The sequence below is a fragment of the Anser brachyrhynchus genome (genome assembly GCF_964034855.1).
Source record: "Anser brachyrhynchus genome assembly, chromosome: 3".
Classification (NCBI taxonomy): Eukaryota; Metazoa; Chordata; class Aves; order Anseriformes; family Anatidae; genus Anser; species Anser brachyrhynchus.
Window position 1 is genome coordinate 18,816,287 of NC_137696.1, and position 15,275 is coordinate 18,831,561.

General features: G+C 55.8%; 2 protein-coding genes and 1 long non-coding RNA gene across 4 annotated transcripts in view; 2 read left to right on the forward strand and 1 right to left on the reverse strand.

Moving 5' to 3' along the window:
• Positions 1 to 15,275, forward strand: part of LOC308191835 (baculoviral IAP repeat-containing protein 5-like) — a 166,768-nt gene that overhangs the window by 129,522 nt on the left and 21,971 nt on the right. The gene's annotated exons all lie outside the window — the stretch shown is intronic.
• Positions 449 to 10,744, reverse strand: LOC308191841. Of its 2 annotated transcripts, none has more exons than XR_013948304.1 (2): positions 9,201 to 10,744; positions 449 to 7,784 (listed from the first exon to the last, which is right to left on the reverse strand). It is a non-coding gene; the product is annotated as an uncharacterized lncRNA (long non-coding RNA). The 2 variants fall into 2 exon arrangements; XR_013948305.1 differs by lacking the exon at positions 449 to 7,784 and adding an exon at positions 8,207 to 8,447.
• PET117 (PET117 cytochrome c oxidase chaperone) lies at positions 10,908 to 15,066 on the forward strand. The gene is made up of 2 exons (XM_080584701.1): positions 10,908 to 11,080; positions 14,911 to 15,066. Exons 1-2 carry the CDS (start codon positions 10,985 to 10,987, stop codon positions 15,058 to 15,060), a joined length of 246 nt encoding a protein of 81 aa, XP_080440827.1. The 5' UTR covers positions 10,908 to 10,984; the 3' UTR covers positions 15,061 to 15,066.

Sequence of the window (15,275 nt, forward strand, 5' to 3'; positions counted from 1 at the left end):
AAACTTGGGAAGGAGCATGCGTGCTGCAAACATAACGGTGTCAACAAGTCTGCTTACCTGTCCGACCGGTTGGAGCGGCTGAGCTTTGTTCCAGCCCTTCCTAAGGCATGAATGTTTGCAAAAGAATTTCACGTCTGAAAATTAAGAAGAAGAAAAAAAAAAAGGGGGAAAAAAAAATAAAAAAAATTAAAAAAGCAAACCCCCGCTGCTGCCTCACCCGGAGCCCCCTCGCTGGGGGCGGCGGCGGTGCCCCCCCACCCATGGGTGCTGGGCCCGGGGTCCCGCCGGCGCTGCCCGCCCCCCGGGGGTGCCGGGGAAGCGGCTGGGCTTGTCCTCGGGGCAGCAGCGGGCAGGGAAAGTTGTTGGTGTTATTATTTTTTCTTAATGACAAGCTTTTCTTCTGGGAAGGAGGAAAAAAAAAACTAAAAAAGAAAAAGAAAAGGCTTTATTTCTTTATTTTGTTGTAGTCGTTCGTTTCAAATGAAAAACGTGTCAAGGCCTCGGTCTTTTCTCTCTATCCTTCCCCCCCCCCTTTTTTTTTTTTTTTTAATTTGCCTCTTGTCCTCTCCCCCCTCTTCCCGAAGTGGAAATGAAACAAAAGAAAAGAGGACGGGTGGGGGGAAGGAAGCAAGAGAAACAGAAGAAAACCCACAAAACTGCGCTGAAAAGTCTCCGAGCGCCGCAGAGCCCGCGCACGGAGTGTCCTTGAATATTTAACAACATTCAGGGGTGCTTTCTCCTGCCCTGTGCCTGTTATTTCCAAGCCTTCCTCCCCGGGCACATCCTCGCAGGCTGCTGGGGCTGCGCACGGAGAGCTCCTTCCCCGCACGGGGAGGCCTTGCGGACGGCGTCGCTCCCCCCCCCCCCAAAATTGCCATTTTCCTCCCAAAGAGCAAAAGGGCCATGGGGAGACGACGGGGGTCTCGCTGTTCGGCGGCAGGGGCCAGAGGTGGGGCTGTCTGGAAAGGACGTGCCCTCGAATGCAGCAGGTCCCCGCGTGTCCATCCAGACCCCGGGGCCAGGACCTCCAGGATTTGGTGGGCGACGGCCCCAGCCCCCGAGCGGAGGAGCCACCATCGGGTGCCGCATGGCCGGGCTCAGGGCTGAGCATCCCAACCCCTGGCGTTCCCAGCCAGGAGCTGCCTTTCGGTAGGGACCCCCTGGCTGCTCCCCGGGGACACCAGAGCACCCGTGAGCACTGGGGGAGAAGCGACCCGAGCGTGCCTTCGGGGGGATACCGCTCGTAAACCTCCTCTTTCTGTCTTTCTCTTTAAGGCTATGTAATTCCGCTGTTATGTCTGCGATTTTGCTCCAGGTCAAGATGCAGCTACACGGGTTTTAATTGATTTTTTGCAATGCTTTCAACTTGAGGTTTCTTTTATTTTAACCACTCCTTGTCTTTTAAGCCAGCAGAGGCAGCAAACGTCATTAATCACAACACTCCTGAATGAAGAGCTTGCTGTGACTACTTCAGCGTGTTCTTGGCTTTTTCAAACCCTGCTTTGAGGTTCCCACTCAGCGAGGTACCGGAGCGCGCTCTTCACTTTAATTGGGTGCTCCAAGTCAGACGTGCACTTACATGCACGGCTGAATCAGGAACTTTATTATTATTATTATTATTATTATTATTATTATTATTATTATTATTATTATTATCGGCTCTGGAGCCCTAACGAGCGGTCAGGGCTGCCGTGTGCCCGGAGTTGATGGCACAGGGAGGAGAGGAGGTCCTGCAGCCTCTGGCAAGGCGAGAGGAGAGGGATGGAGAGGCGGCATGGGGAAGACACTGCCTGGATCAGATGGAGCTCTGCTGGTGGTGGGCTGCCTTCTCCTTGACCCAACGGGGGAAATACAGACCGACCGTGCCTTGGTGTTGTTTGGGCTTAGCCCACTCTGCTCTGCTTGCAGCATTTCTGCCCCAAACTGGCAGCAGAGCTTTGGGGACACAAGGGGAAAGGGGCTGGGAGCGTCCCCCTTCTGGCTCCTGGATGCTCAGGGAAGGAGCAAGAGGGTGAGCATCGCTCCGGCACCACTCACTGGTTCAGACACCTCTAAGCCCACTGGGAAGCAGAAGACAAATGCTGCCTTGCCTAAAAACACCGTTCCTAGCTGTTATTTAATCACACGTCACCTGGTGTCCTTCCCCACCGGCCCCTGCAGAAACATTACGCGTACAACCCCAGCGCCCTCATTACTTAATAAATAACAACGCTAACGAGATAATGGCACACAAACCTTTCTGTAGGATCTTGTTTAATTTTCAGCCTTGCTTGGGTGTGGAAGAAAATCCAGTATGTTAAATTAACATTTTGGGTGTAAATCAAATTAAATGTACAAAACGCCCTGTAGGGTCAAAGCACAATGGGACCCACCCTTACATATTTGACTACTAAAATGTGTTTAATTTGACTCAAATCATTTGGGAGTGAGAAGAGAGAGAGACGGGATCAAACAATGCATCAGCCACGCGATGCTGTCGCAATCGCAACCCCCTCCATCCCGGGCAAACCCCTGACGTGGGGACAGGCTGACGTGGGGGACCGGTCCTGTCTGGAGGGCTCCCTTTCACTGCCAGCATCGTCCCGGTTGATATAATAATGAAATAAAGTGGAGAAAGGGTGCACAAGAGCAGGGACCCCTGTTTAGAGAGTGTGGGAAGGAACTGGGCTTGAGGAAGGCAGAGAGGGAGGAAGAAATGCTCAGAAAGAGGCAAATGGGTGCAAGCAAAGGCTCCTGTCCGCTGCTGTGGGGGTGAGGAGGACTCAGCTTTACCTGCAGACGGGGGGATTGGAGCACGGCCAGCCCCGGATGACATCTTGTCCCCCATGCCATCACCACCCTGCCTGGATGGGGGGACACTGGCCCCCAACCCACAGGCTGCGTGGGGCTGCTCTGCTCGTGAGGGACGGGCCAGGCTGAGAGCTCTGTGCCCGCAAGGACCCGGTGCCTCTTTTCCTGCCATTTCTTGTGATTTTGATCCAAACAGGGCTGGATGGAGTTGAGACCCTGACTGGCCTGGGAGCCTGGAAATGCGGCAGCAGCGGGTTTGGTTGCTGGCTCCCAGCTCGGATGGGGGTTTAATAACATAAATGGGGGGTTTAACCCACATAAATTATGTGGGTTTATGGGCACGACTTCATGTCCTTCACTTCCTGGGTGCTGCAGCCTGACCTGGGCTGCCCCATGTCACCCAAACACCCGGCTGCCCCTGTGTCTGGCTCCCCCCCGCTTTTCCCAGAGGCATTTCAGGGAGACAGGGAGGAGGCCGGGTGTCAAAATGCCGCCTGGCCGCTGCGAGAGGCACCCCGGCTTGGCACCTTGAGGGCTCCACGTGCACCCTGTGCAGCAGGACGGGGAGCCCGATGGGAAAACTGCGCTCCATCCTGGGATGAAAAGCTTGCGGTCCTACAGCATCCCCCTGGGGACAGCCCAGCCAGGCAGGGCCTCTCTCTTGTGTCACGGAGAGGAAGGAGCCCAGGGAGCAAGTGCTGCGGGCTGGGCCTTGCTGCCACCTCTGAGGGCACGTCGTCCCCCAAGGCACGGAGGTGCTGTGGGACCAAGCCTGGCCACCGAGGAGCCCAGCTCCCCGCCCAGACGCCGGCGGCCGCCCCAGTTAGCGGAGGAGCCACTTCTCCACAGCCGGGTGGCCGGGTGCCAGCACGCCTCGGAAGGAGGGCGCAGCGGCTCCCCGAAACCTCCCCGACATGGAGGGCGATCTGCTGAGCAGCCAGGGCTGGAGGGACGCAGCAGGCGCCGGCATCGGGGGGGGGGGGAAATGTCTCCCCGGGCTGGGGCTGCGTGTGCTTCCCTGCCCGCTTTCAAAGCACCCCACCGCGCTGACTCACCGGGCTCCCGGCTCCCGGCCTCCCACATCCCCTGCCACTCCCAGCGTCTCCCTGTCTTTCTCCACCGATACCTCCGCTTCCTTCCCACTCCCCTCCCGGCTTGGCGCTGTCTCCCCGGCCGCCCACTCGCCGCGGCTCCGCTCCCTCGGGCGCCCAGTGGCGCCCCGGCTGCTCCCGGCGCCCCCCTGGAAAGCGGCACGGCCGCCCCGGCGAGGTGCAGGGCTGCTACCGAGCTGGATGTGGCAGGCACGGGTACCGAAATCCCACATGCAAAGCGGGGGCTAAGTAGAGGAGGGAAAGCCGCTCCTCGTTGACGTCCCCACCACGCTCAGAAATCCATCGCAAGCTTTATTAGGCACCGGCGCTAACCTCCCAAAGCCACATCCCCAACGAGGCAAAGCCCCCCTGGCTCCTCGGGTGACCCTGTGCTGCTGGTGGTGCCCTGGTCCCTGCGACGTTTCCTCGGGGGACGTCTCGGCGGCACCCATCCAGCCAGGGGATCAGCAGCGACCGGGCAGCACCTGCTCACCCTCTCCCGCTGCTTTTGTCCCCGATGGGCACTGCTGACTCCCTTCTGGAGGGAGACGCTTGCTCACCACATCCCGCTCAGCTCCCTGCGCCACCACGTTTCTGTATCCCCATGTCACGGCTTGGCCGGTGCCTGCTCCCACGGGGTGACCCATGCACAAGGCAGGTGACACCCCAAAAAAGCCGCATTTTCCCTGCGGTCAGCCACCTGCTTGGGAAAGCACTCCCTGAAAAACGTGGCGTTGGCTGGGGCCGGTGGGAGAAGGCTGGGGTCTGACCCAGCCAGCCCTCTCCTGGGTTCCTAAAAATACTGAGCGTGCTTTCAGGACGGGCTTCAAATCCCCGCTTCCTGCAGCTGGCACGCGCCGATAAGGCGCTGCTCAGGGGCTAACGGGCACATCCTAACCTCTGCCGCAAGCTCCGGCATCCCCCCCGCCCCAGCCCAGACCTCCCCTGGGAGAAAATCCCCGTAAATGGCATCTCTGGGGCTTGGGGGAGACTTCCTCATTCCTGCAGGATGACCGGCAGCCATAAAACCCATTGTATGCATATGGGGCACTTCTTTACCCTTTCAGACGGGTGGGAGCGCACCTCGGGGAGCGGCGGGGTGCCCTCCCTGCCATCCTCACCCTCTGGGGGTGGACACGCGGGTTCCCGGTGCGAGCAAGCACTAATAGGGTCGCAGAGAGACAGGGACGAGTTGGAGGAAGAAATAACTGTCTTGAACCGGGCTCAGGTGCTCGGGGAACATCCCACAGCGAAGCACCATCGCTGTGCATCTGGGGAATTTTGTAGCATGGAAATAGGAGAGGTTCATCTGGAGGGGGAACATCATCATCATCAGTGGGACCGCCGCTGCCAGCACGAGTCTGCCCCGAGCTGGGCCGGGGGATGCTCGGGACACCCCGATCCCGGTTGCAGACGGAGCTTTCCCTCTCCTGCCCCCGTGCTCCCCGCGGGGACCCAGCGTGCTGCCGGAGCGGAGCGTCCCTGCCCGAGGCAGCCGTGCCGCAGCAGAGCGTCTGTTCAAACATGCCCAGAGCCAGTTACCCATCAGCACAGGCCCCCGCTGCCTGGAAAATCGCCCCGGGAGCTCCCGGCTGCCGCTCCCAGCCAGGCGGAGGCCAAATCCTGACTTTTGCTCCCTCTGCTCCCGCACGGCCGCGACCTCTCCGTCCCTGGCGTGGTCCAGGCTGGGTTTGAGGGGGGACGAGTGATTTGCAGCCGGATCTGCTCCCTCCCCGGTGGGGAGCTTCCTTCCTGCTGCTCCCTCCCCCTTGGGGGCACCCTCACCCTGCACCGACCCCAGCAAGACCCCAAAATTGCCCTGTGCAACCCTTTTGCCTATGGGGGGAGAGGGGAAGCCAAGCCAGGCCACCGCCCCAGCCAGAGGCTTGGGTTTAACCTCACTGGGGCAGAGGATGACCCCAAATCCTCTTTATCCACAGATAAATCCTCCCTGTCCTTGGGGAGCCCCCAGAGCTGGGGGTTTCTGGGGGATGGGGACGGGGATGGGGACTGGGGAGCAGGGACTGGGACGGGGACGGGACCTTCCCCCGGGAGCAGCAGCTCGGCTTTTTCCTGCAGAGCCACCTTTGTCATGCAAGCTGCGGGGTGGGTGATTGCTTTCAGGATTACTCTGCCAACGGTTTTTTTTTTTTTTTTTTTGCACAACGGTTTTTATCACCGATGCCTTTTACAATGTTTACCAGAGGGGGGGAAAAAAAAAAATCCACGCCTTTCGAGCGTCCCTGCCTGCCCCGCGCTCCCAGCAGCGCTGCCTGCCCCGCTCCGTCTGCGGACAAGGGTCTGTGAAATTGCCACCAATATAATTATCAAGTGTTGTTTTTACATCCTCCTCTCGCCACTGTGCTGCTAGACTTTGGCCTCGACCTGCATTTCACCCGCCTGTCCCCGCGCCGGGGGGGCCCGGGGGAAGCTCCCCAGCCCGGCACCCCCTCCGGCACCCCAAAGCACCCCAAAAACAGGGGAGGTGGGGAAGGGAAGGGGCAAGGCGTGCCGTGGGGGAATTGGGGCGATGTGGAGGGGCAGCAGAGGTAGCTGAGCCCACAGCTTGGCTTTCCTGGAGCACGGGCGCAGCGGGGCTCGCTGGCTAACCTGTAACCAAACGTCGCCGGCTGTAAAACCGTCGGCACGCTCGCACCGGCTTCCCCGGGCGTCCGCCCTCCCCTGGGAAGGAGGAAGAGCAAAGGCGAATTGAAATGAGAAGTAACTGTTTGACAAAGCGCCCTGCCAAGGGAAGGGGAGGTTGGGACGCGCTCGCTTTCTGCCGCCTTCACGAGAGCGGAGGGCTCTTTGCCTGGCTTTTCTTTTTTCATTCATTCAAATCGCTTCTCCAGCCTGCACACACGCAAGCCCTCGGCTGCTCTACCTCTTAATTACAGAGCGGGGACGTGAAACCTTTAACACATTTACCTTTTTTTTTCCCCCCCCCCTGTGTTTTTCTAAACTTTGCGTACTAACACTGCAACACCCCCTACCCAGCAGATTCCGCAGAAAACCATCCTGCCTGCCCAAGTAGGCTGCACCTGAACAATGTCCACATTGCTGCAATCACATCTGTTGGTGTTGCGGGGGGGGGGATAATTACATTTCTTAGAAGGGAAATGCTATCACGGTGAGAAAAAAGTGCCTACGACACGGTCATGATAATTCCGCTGCTGTTATCAGTGCTGCTATAATAGGAAAAGCGACGCTAACGGCAGCAGGGCAGCACGCTCCCCTTTTCTGCTGCCTCTTCTGCGCCGTACCCGAGGCTCCCCGCTGGCAACACGCACGCAGGGGAGGGGGCACGGGGCCGGTGCGGCTCCCACCGGCGGTGCCGGGAACCCTCCCGGGCTTCACGGAGCAGAGGGGAAGGTGTTTTGGGTTGGGTTTGGGCTTTTTGTCTCCTTTCCGGCTGTTTCGGCGGGGCACTGCGGGCGCGTGCAAACGCTCGCCTGCACGTGCATGCCCACCGCGTTGGGAGGAAGGGAGGTTCTGCAAAGAGGGGAGGGCGGCTGGGGACTCACAGCCTCGCCAAAACCCCTGGAAAGCTTTGTGAAAACCCGCCTTTGGGGTTGCCACTTACATGGTGGTTTTTTTTTTGTTTGATTTATTCCTTGAAGGGAGAGAGGGAACCAGGGGGCTATGAATCAAACCTGGAAATGGTTTCGGTTCAAACTCTACATCCGCCCCTGCCGTATTTCACAGGGCTTTCCTTGGGATTTACGGTGACTGCTGGCCTGCTCGGGCAAGCCACAAGCGAGCGCCCCTTTGCGTGGGTTCCCTGGTAGCGAGGCGAGGGTTGAGCTGATGCTGCCGCCCCGTCCCCCGGCGGGACGCTGCTCGGCGCTCTCGCAGTGGTACCACCACGCCTTCACGCACAGCTCGGCGAGATCTCCTCCACGCCTGTCGGAATGGGACCGCAAATTAGCAGGGAAGCCTTCCTGACACAGAAACTGCCGTGCAGCCTCACTGGGGAGACTGGCAGACGCCTATGTAAGAGGGGAAGGGAGGGGGCGAATGAGGCACGGGGATTGCACAAGCGTCGTTTTCTTAGGAAACCAGGATAAAAATGCCCCCTAAGCATTGGCTTCAGACGTGTTATCCAAGATAACTGTCGAGATCTGAGCTGTTTGCCCAAGGGGAAAATGGCCTTTAGCTTTTCACAGTCTCCGCTGCGTGTGAGTAAACCCTTTACTGACTGATCTGCAATCCCTTCCCCGCGAGATGACGCGTGCCGCTATGCCCAGGCTAGCAAAGGAGGAGTGGAGACACAGGAAACACAACATCAAAGACGGGCACGGACATAACACACCAGGAACCTTCCATTAGCAACCACGGTGTTTATTTGAGGAAACCTCATGTGGAGAGAAGCCAGTAGAGCCAGCAAAAAAAAAAAATAGGCCCTCCTAAACCACGTTTCCCTCAGCACTGGCTCAACCTCTATCTCACTCCCTGCTCAAGCGTATCAGCGATGTGGCTTGACTCCTTGCAAGAAGCCACCAGCAGCTTGCCAGTCACACGCGCTCCATTGGCCCCACAAGTCCTGTGAGACATCTCTGCGATGGGCTGTGGGTAGTTAAGATTGCATTTGCTGTGGGGAACTCTGAAATCTCCTTTTTTTTCCCCCCCTTTTGCTAATTGCCAGCTAAAAAGGCTTTCCCCAGCGTTATCACTGTCGGGCACCCCTGCCTCTCCCTCCTGCGCCACCCCCATTCTGTCTCTGCAGCACGCCCTGGCTGTGTGCACACTGCCAGGCTGCACGATCCAGCTGGAAAACACTCCGGCAGGAAAAGGAAAGTGGGCTTTTCCACGCAGTTGCCAGACCCAGTTGCCAGCCTGGTCCACAGCTGGGTTTTCCACTGGGTCACCTCCTCAGTGGGCCTTCCCCGAGCACAGAAAGGACAACCACCAGAACAGGAGAGCAGGACCACAGCAGACTGAACCCAGGGAAGGTGAGCACTGTGGCAATCCCTGGTCCTCGGGAGGGATGGAAGGAGAACGGGAACACCTTAAGCCAGAACTCCCTTGTGAAACCACAGCCTGAACATTCCCCGTCTGGGGTTTTAGCCCCTCAAGTGATTAATGCCAGGCTTGGGCAGAGGCACTTGGCTGCCAGCTGGGGTGAGCCCTTCCACGGTGCCAAGGGCGCTACACGCTGGCTCACATCCGCTGTGCATCTGGCTCGACCCAGTTCTTGGCACTCCAGTGGCATTGGCTGCGCTACAAGCACTTATGCATACGTCTTAATAACAGTAAACACACTGATGTGAGCAAAACTATTATACTAAATTGAAATGTTATCATTCCCATTAATTTCACCTTTCATTTTAATCACATTTGTTCAGCAGACAGATGAAGAAGATTATAACGAGGAAGGGTTGGCTTCACACATTTGGTTTTCCTCTTCTGCTCAGGACTGGGCTGGGGATGTGACATGGCTGCCTCCGCGCAGCAAAGGTTCCCATTAATGTTCCTGAAGCTGACTGCAGTGCAGCATTGCCAAGCTCTGCCTGGAAGTATCTGAGCCTGTTTTACAGCTAGGGACTGTGGTACCTGCTGAAGTTGAAAATCTTTGTACCCACAATCCTGCCTGACAGAGAGCAGCAGCAAATGCCTTGAAAAAAAAAAACAAAAAAAAACACACACACAGGAAAGAAGTCAGCGATAAGACTACGCCTTTCACAACAAACCTTCCACCTGACGGTTCACTTGTGGTTTACAGAATTCACAAGCTGAAAGCAACATCTTGACAGCAATGGTGGTCCACAAATTTGCCCGGATCCTTTCTGAATCTGTAGATAAGCTCAGCTTCTGCAGCACGTGGGGCTGACTTCCACCATTTGCTCATACATCATGTGAAAAAAACTTATTTTTTGGGTCAGCTTGCTATCCATATCCACCTACCTGGCTACCACGGTAGTGCGGGGAAGGGTGAATGGCTATTCTCTGACCTCCTTCAGGAGTTTGCAAAGCTCATGAGATATCCCACCTCCCTGCTAGACATCCCTTTGCTTGGTAAATTCACGAGTGTCACCCATGTACCGAAAGGGTTGTTAGGCGTTGGAATGGGCTGCCCGGGGAAGTGGTTCAGTCACCATCCCTGGAGGTCTTTAAGAGACGTTTAGATGTAGGGCTTAGTGATAAGGTTTAGTGGTTTAGTGGAGGACTTGTTAGTGTTAGGTCAGAGGTTGGACTCGGTGATCTTGGAGGTCCCTTCCGACCTAGATGATTCTGTGATATTGCTGCCCTGTACCTCTATTTGCTTGTTTGGGTTGTTACACAGCAGATAGCGACTGCTCACATGTTCCTCGCTCTTTGGGAGCAAGCCTCTTGTCAGCTCAACAGCAGCCAGAGAGACTTTTGTGTGCTACAGAGTAAAAGCGCCCTGAAAAACGGAGCCTGAAGCCCTCCATCTGAAGCACATCTGACCACGCTGAATCGAGACCGCTCCCGGCAGCCATCTGCGGCTCTCACACAGGAGCAGCGGGAGCACGGACTCGTGCGTGCGAGGCGCTGGGACGCTGCGGTGAGGAGGTGCCAGGGCAGAGCCCCCGGGGAGAGGCAGGCTGCCGTCCTCGGAGCGCGGCGATGTGCCGGGCCGGGGGCCACACGCGGCGCAGCGCGGGGAGGCCGAACAATGGCGGAGCCGCTCTCCCCAGCTGCTCGCCCTGCGCAGCTCGGCTTTTCTGGGCGAGGGAAGCGCAGGACTGGAGGTCTGCGTGCCATAACAGCAAAAAAAAACAAAACAAAACAAAAAAAACCCACCCTTCTCGGGCTCAGAAAAAAACTCCTTTTGTTTGCTTTTCAGACCAGCGGCCCAGCTGGCCGCGCTCCCTCCCTCAGCGGGGCCATTTCCAGCCGCCCGCGGCGACAACGGGCGGGCAGAGGCGGCCGCCATTTTGCGACACCCCCCCCCAACCCGATCCCTCCCCCCCCCCCGGGCCGCCGCTCGGCGCTCGATTGCTCACGCCTGGCTCGACGCGCTCGGCGCTCGGCCTGGCCGCGCCTCCCCCCCACCCTCACCGCCACCCCCCCACAACGGCCGCCAACGGCCGCTCGCGCGCCCGGCCCGGCCCGGCCCGGCTGTGGTAACGGCGGCGGCGATGTCGAGGAGCTCCCGGGCGGTGCTGGCCGTCACCGCGCTCCTCTCCGCCGCCACCGTGGCGGCCGTGCACGTCCAGCAGCGGCGGGAGCAGGAGGTGAGCGGGGCCGCCGGGACGGGGGGGGGCGGGGGAGGGAGGAGGGGAGGGGAGGGGGGAGCCAGGCCACGCCCCCTCAGACCAGGCCACGCCCCCGCAGTGCAGGCCACGCCCACACGACCCAGTAACCACGCCCACCGTGCTCGGGGCCCCGCCCATCACTTACAGGCAGGAGGGGGCGTGGCTCCGCCTCGCGGGCCCCGCCCCCGCCCTGTAGCCCCGCCCCCCGGGTCTCCCCCCCGGCACCTCAGGCGGTGTCCCTCAGTGTCCCCCTCTGGTGAGGCGGGCGCGTGGGGTGCGGGTGAGCCCCGCAGACAACTCTCAGGTGTGGTGGTGGGCAGTCTGCAGGCAAATCCGACCCAGGGCAATCAATGCAGAACGGACAAGCTGCACGTGGCAGAATCTGGGGCAACGAGCCGGTCTCAGCCCCGCCAGTGAACCAACCGAGTGCCAATATGAGGGCATGCATCTGGTTTAAACATCTAGGGAAACACACGCCACAAAATCTTACGTTAAATGTCTTTTACTGAAGGTCTGAAGTAGTCAGGAGCTACAAGCCCCACAGTTCAACTTGCCAATCCACACCACAGCTCAGGTGCCTGTTGCTGTGCCATCCGTAATGACAAGATTACATTTTATCCTAGAGACATTGCCTCCGTCAGCACTTAAGAACAAGGGATCTTGGAGGACGATGAGGCTGACCTGAGAAGGAAAGAGGTGCTTTAGGTTGGATATTAGGAAGAACTTCTTTACCGAAAGGGTTGTTAGGCGTTGGAATGGGCTGCCCAGGGAAGCGGTTCAGTCACCATTCCTGGACATCTTTAAGAGACGTTTAGATGTGGAGCTTAGTGATATGGTTTAGTGGAGGACTTGTTAGTGTTAGGTCAGAGGTTGGACTCGGTGATCTTGGAGGTCTCTTCCAACCTAGATGATTCTGTGATTCTGTGCTGCAGAAGCTGGAAAATGTGCCGAGTATCCTAGGCACAACAAGAAGAGGAAGGCTGGTCTCCTTGGCATGGCAATGGTAACAGCTCTGCAGCTGCCGGAGCTGGCGTACATGCTCAGATTTTTGCAGGTGGTTGTTGGTTAACTCATCCCACCTGCCTTGAGCCACTGAGGGCCTGGCAGGAACATGTGCTAAATGCTCGGCTGAAAATACAGCCAAAAGAGATGGGAGCTGTACATTTGGTGCGTGTTGTGCCACAGGACAATCAACTCTCTGGACAAAATCACTCTTCGGTGTTTCAGCCAGACACTTAAAATTAATTTTGACCTTAACCTTTGGCTAATCTCTCTACTTCATCTCATGGACTACACTGAATTAACATTTACCAAGCATCACTATTCTAAAGAGGTAACAGGCGTAGAAAAGTCCTCAAGGAAATAAGTCGCTCTACCATCCAAGCAGGATCTGCTTATCACGAAGTACACAATGCCACGGGCAACAGGCTAAACAAGTAATGTGAAACCAAACGCTGAGTGCCTGGTCAGGATCCATCCTGAGCACGGTGCCCTGGTGTGTAGGGACTGCATCGTAACTCAAACCACGGGTAAACGAAGGGCACAACTCCAAGTCTGTAATGTGCATTCCTCCAGCATATAAAATGTCTTTAATAAGAAGAGTGGTGGATCTGCCAATGAACTGATACGGTTGATGCTCTCTGGTTGATTCTTATATTTCTAATGATATCAGGAAGCAAATAGGGACTTGCAGCTCTTCTGCAAGCTTCTGTCTGGGTAAATGCTACCTCTACCAAATGCTGGCTAATTTATCAACAACAATGGGCAACTTTCTCCCCATGGGTCTGTTGTAATACATTTTCCCACAACTAGAAGCAGACGTTACTGTGGGTAGGCAATCTTTTGCTGCCTGCAGATAAGCAGTTTTGCTGAGTTTCCTAGAGATGAAAGGGTCAAAGGATCCAGTTGGTCAGTGGAAAACCTTTTTGGGCTTTTGGGGACCAAAAAAAAATTTTTTTTTTGAATAGGTAACTGAAAATGTTGTCTTTTGCCACAAAAAAAAATAACATATTGTTTTCTATCCATCCTAATACCCAGGTGTGGGCACAGCCTCTAAATGCCAGGAAGGGAAAAAGAATTGCGTGGCTACAGGCAAGCTCCCGTATCTTGCACCGTGCAGCCTGCTTGGGTGTATCTTCCCTCCCAAGAACCCCCTCTTCTCCCAAAATGTACATCTGACGCGTTCAGAGGTGCCTGAGCTGTATATTTGGGGATGGATTAGCAAAACCTCTAGAATTAGAAGTGATCTCCCCAGCAGCTGAATGTGATGCAGATTATGTATTTGCAGGGATATGAGCATTCCTCGAGATGCTGCTGCTGCAGAAGCAAAGCCAAAATGCTCAGTTTTATGTTACCAGCAATCAGTTTAAACTTGATGTGCAATGCTATTCAGAAAGCCTAAGGCTCAAAGCTTATATTTTTATAAATGAAATCTGAGATTTTATAATTCTTAATCCTCAAGTCAGGGAATAATGGCATCCGGTTTAAGGAACCCAGTTGTTTAGGTAATGCAACGGAAATAAGTACCGCGGATGTTCTGCCCTCATGCATAATATTTTCTGACAAGCTTATGACTATTGCTTTGACATCCAGTAAGTGTCTGAACGCGTAAAAGCGTGCTGCCCGCCCCAGGAGCCCAAGCCGAGCTGAGAAGGACGCCTCGCACGGCCTCAGAAGTGCTGCGGGAGTGGGTGGGTGCCTGCACCTGGAGCCCACCGAGGTCGCTTTGTGTTCCTCTGCAGAAGCAGGCCCAGCTGCTGTCACCTGCACAAGGTGCCCAACCAGTTAAACCCTCAATGTCATCTCCTTTCCTCCCAGAGTTACCGTCAGTCTTGGCATCTCCATCCCGTGTCTTAATCTCACCTTCCCTCCATTTATATCCCTCTGCTGCCTTGCCCGCTCCCAGACGCGTACATCCGCAGTATGAAGAGCTGGTTCCCAGCTGGTCCCTCCCCTCCTTTCCCCCATCCCAGTCCCTGTCACTAGTTTTGGTTTCACTCATTTTGCGTTCACCTGGTGAGACGTGAAGGTTGAGCATTTCACCTAGCTAGCTGAGTAAGAAAGCCTTCCAGGTAGCAGAGACAGATAAGTATAAGGAGGAAACAAAGACTAACGAGGGTTTTCTTAGGGTTTTTTACATTCCTTTGGTGGCTTACCCATCTGTGTGCAAACCACCAGTCTGTGTTGCACATTTTATTTATGGTGAACATTTTTGGTAAAGGGTATGTATATCTTTTGAATGAAGTACCGTGATTTTTCAAGAGCTTGGCAGAGGGACTTGGCTGTGGGACTTTTATACCTTCCTTGCAGCAAGAGTTTATCAGCCTTTTTGTTTGTTTCTTTGTTTTTTAAAGAGTAAGACATAAGCAGAAAGAAGCAGATGAAGACAAATAGCAGTTTTCCTTAAGATTATTTTCAGTTTGCCACCAAATTCTCTCCAAGCAGAGGTACGGGTTTTGGAGGTACAAGGCTGTTACAGGTCGTGTGCATCCTGTGCAGCGTGGGAGCTACTGGTGCAAAGCATTTCTTTGCTCAATGTCTCTTCTGCTCAGAAAATGCACCCATCTGAAGTGAGTACAAACAAAGTGGGTTTGGTGCAGTCCGGTCAACACCAGGTGCCAGCTCCCGTAGTTTTAGATTCTAAGGAACGTTAAGTGGTGTGGCTGCAGGAGGTGGCAGAGGACTAAGGTTTGCAGGGGCAGCAGGGCATGGTGAGAACTTCTGCAGGAGGGAACGGAGCCGGGGTGGGGTTGGTCGCGCTCGCCACCAAACAGGCTTGATGAAATAAACCCTGTCCCTTGTGCTTTCAGAGGCTGCACAGAGGAGTTCTCAGAGATCTGGAGCGACAACATCAGAAGAAGGAAAATATTCGCCTGTTAGAAGAGCAGATTGCTTTGACAAAGCAGCTTAAAGAAGAAAGAGACAAGATGCTCATGGAGAAGGGCTCCCAGCAGTCCTAGGCAGGACCTGAGGCATTAGAGTAACTACTCTCAAGTGTTTCAGTAAACAGAGACCATTCCTGAAAGGCTTTCTTTCAGACACATTATATTCCTGTTCCAAAAGCCATAGAGCATACACAAAATATTTCTTCCACCCGTATTGCTTGTGGACACCTGGCTGGTACCTCCAGCGTGGATGGGCTTGTGAATGTGGGGATGGTGGGCTCCTTGTAGCG

Excerpts from the sequence above, each read along its gene's own strand:
- PET117 (XM_080584701.1), top strand. The coding sequence starts at position 10,985 with ATGTCGAGGAGCTCCCGGGCGGTGCTGGCCGTCACCGCGCTCCTCTCC. Across the intron at positions 11,081-14,910 it reads AGCAGCGGCGGGAGCAGGAG|AGGCTGCACAGAGGAGTTCT; the intron begins GTGAGCGGGGCC and ends TTGTGCTTTCAG.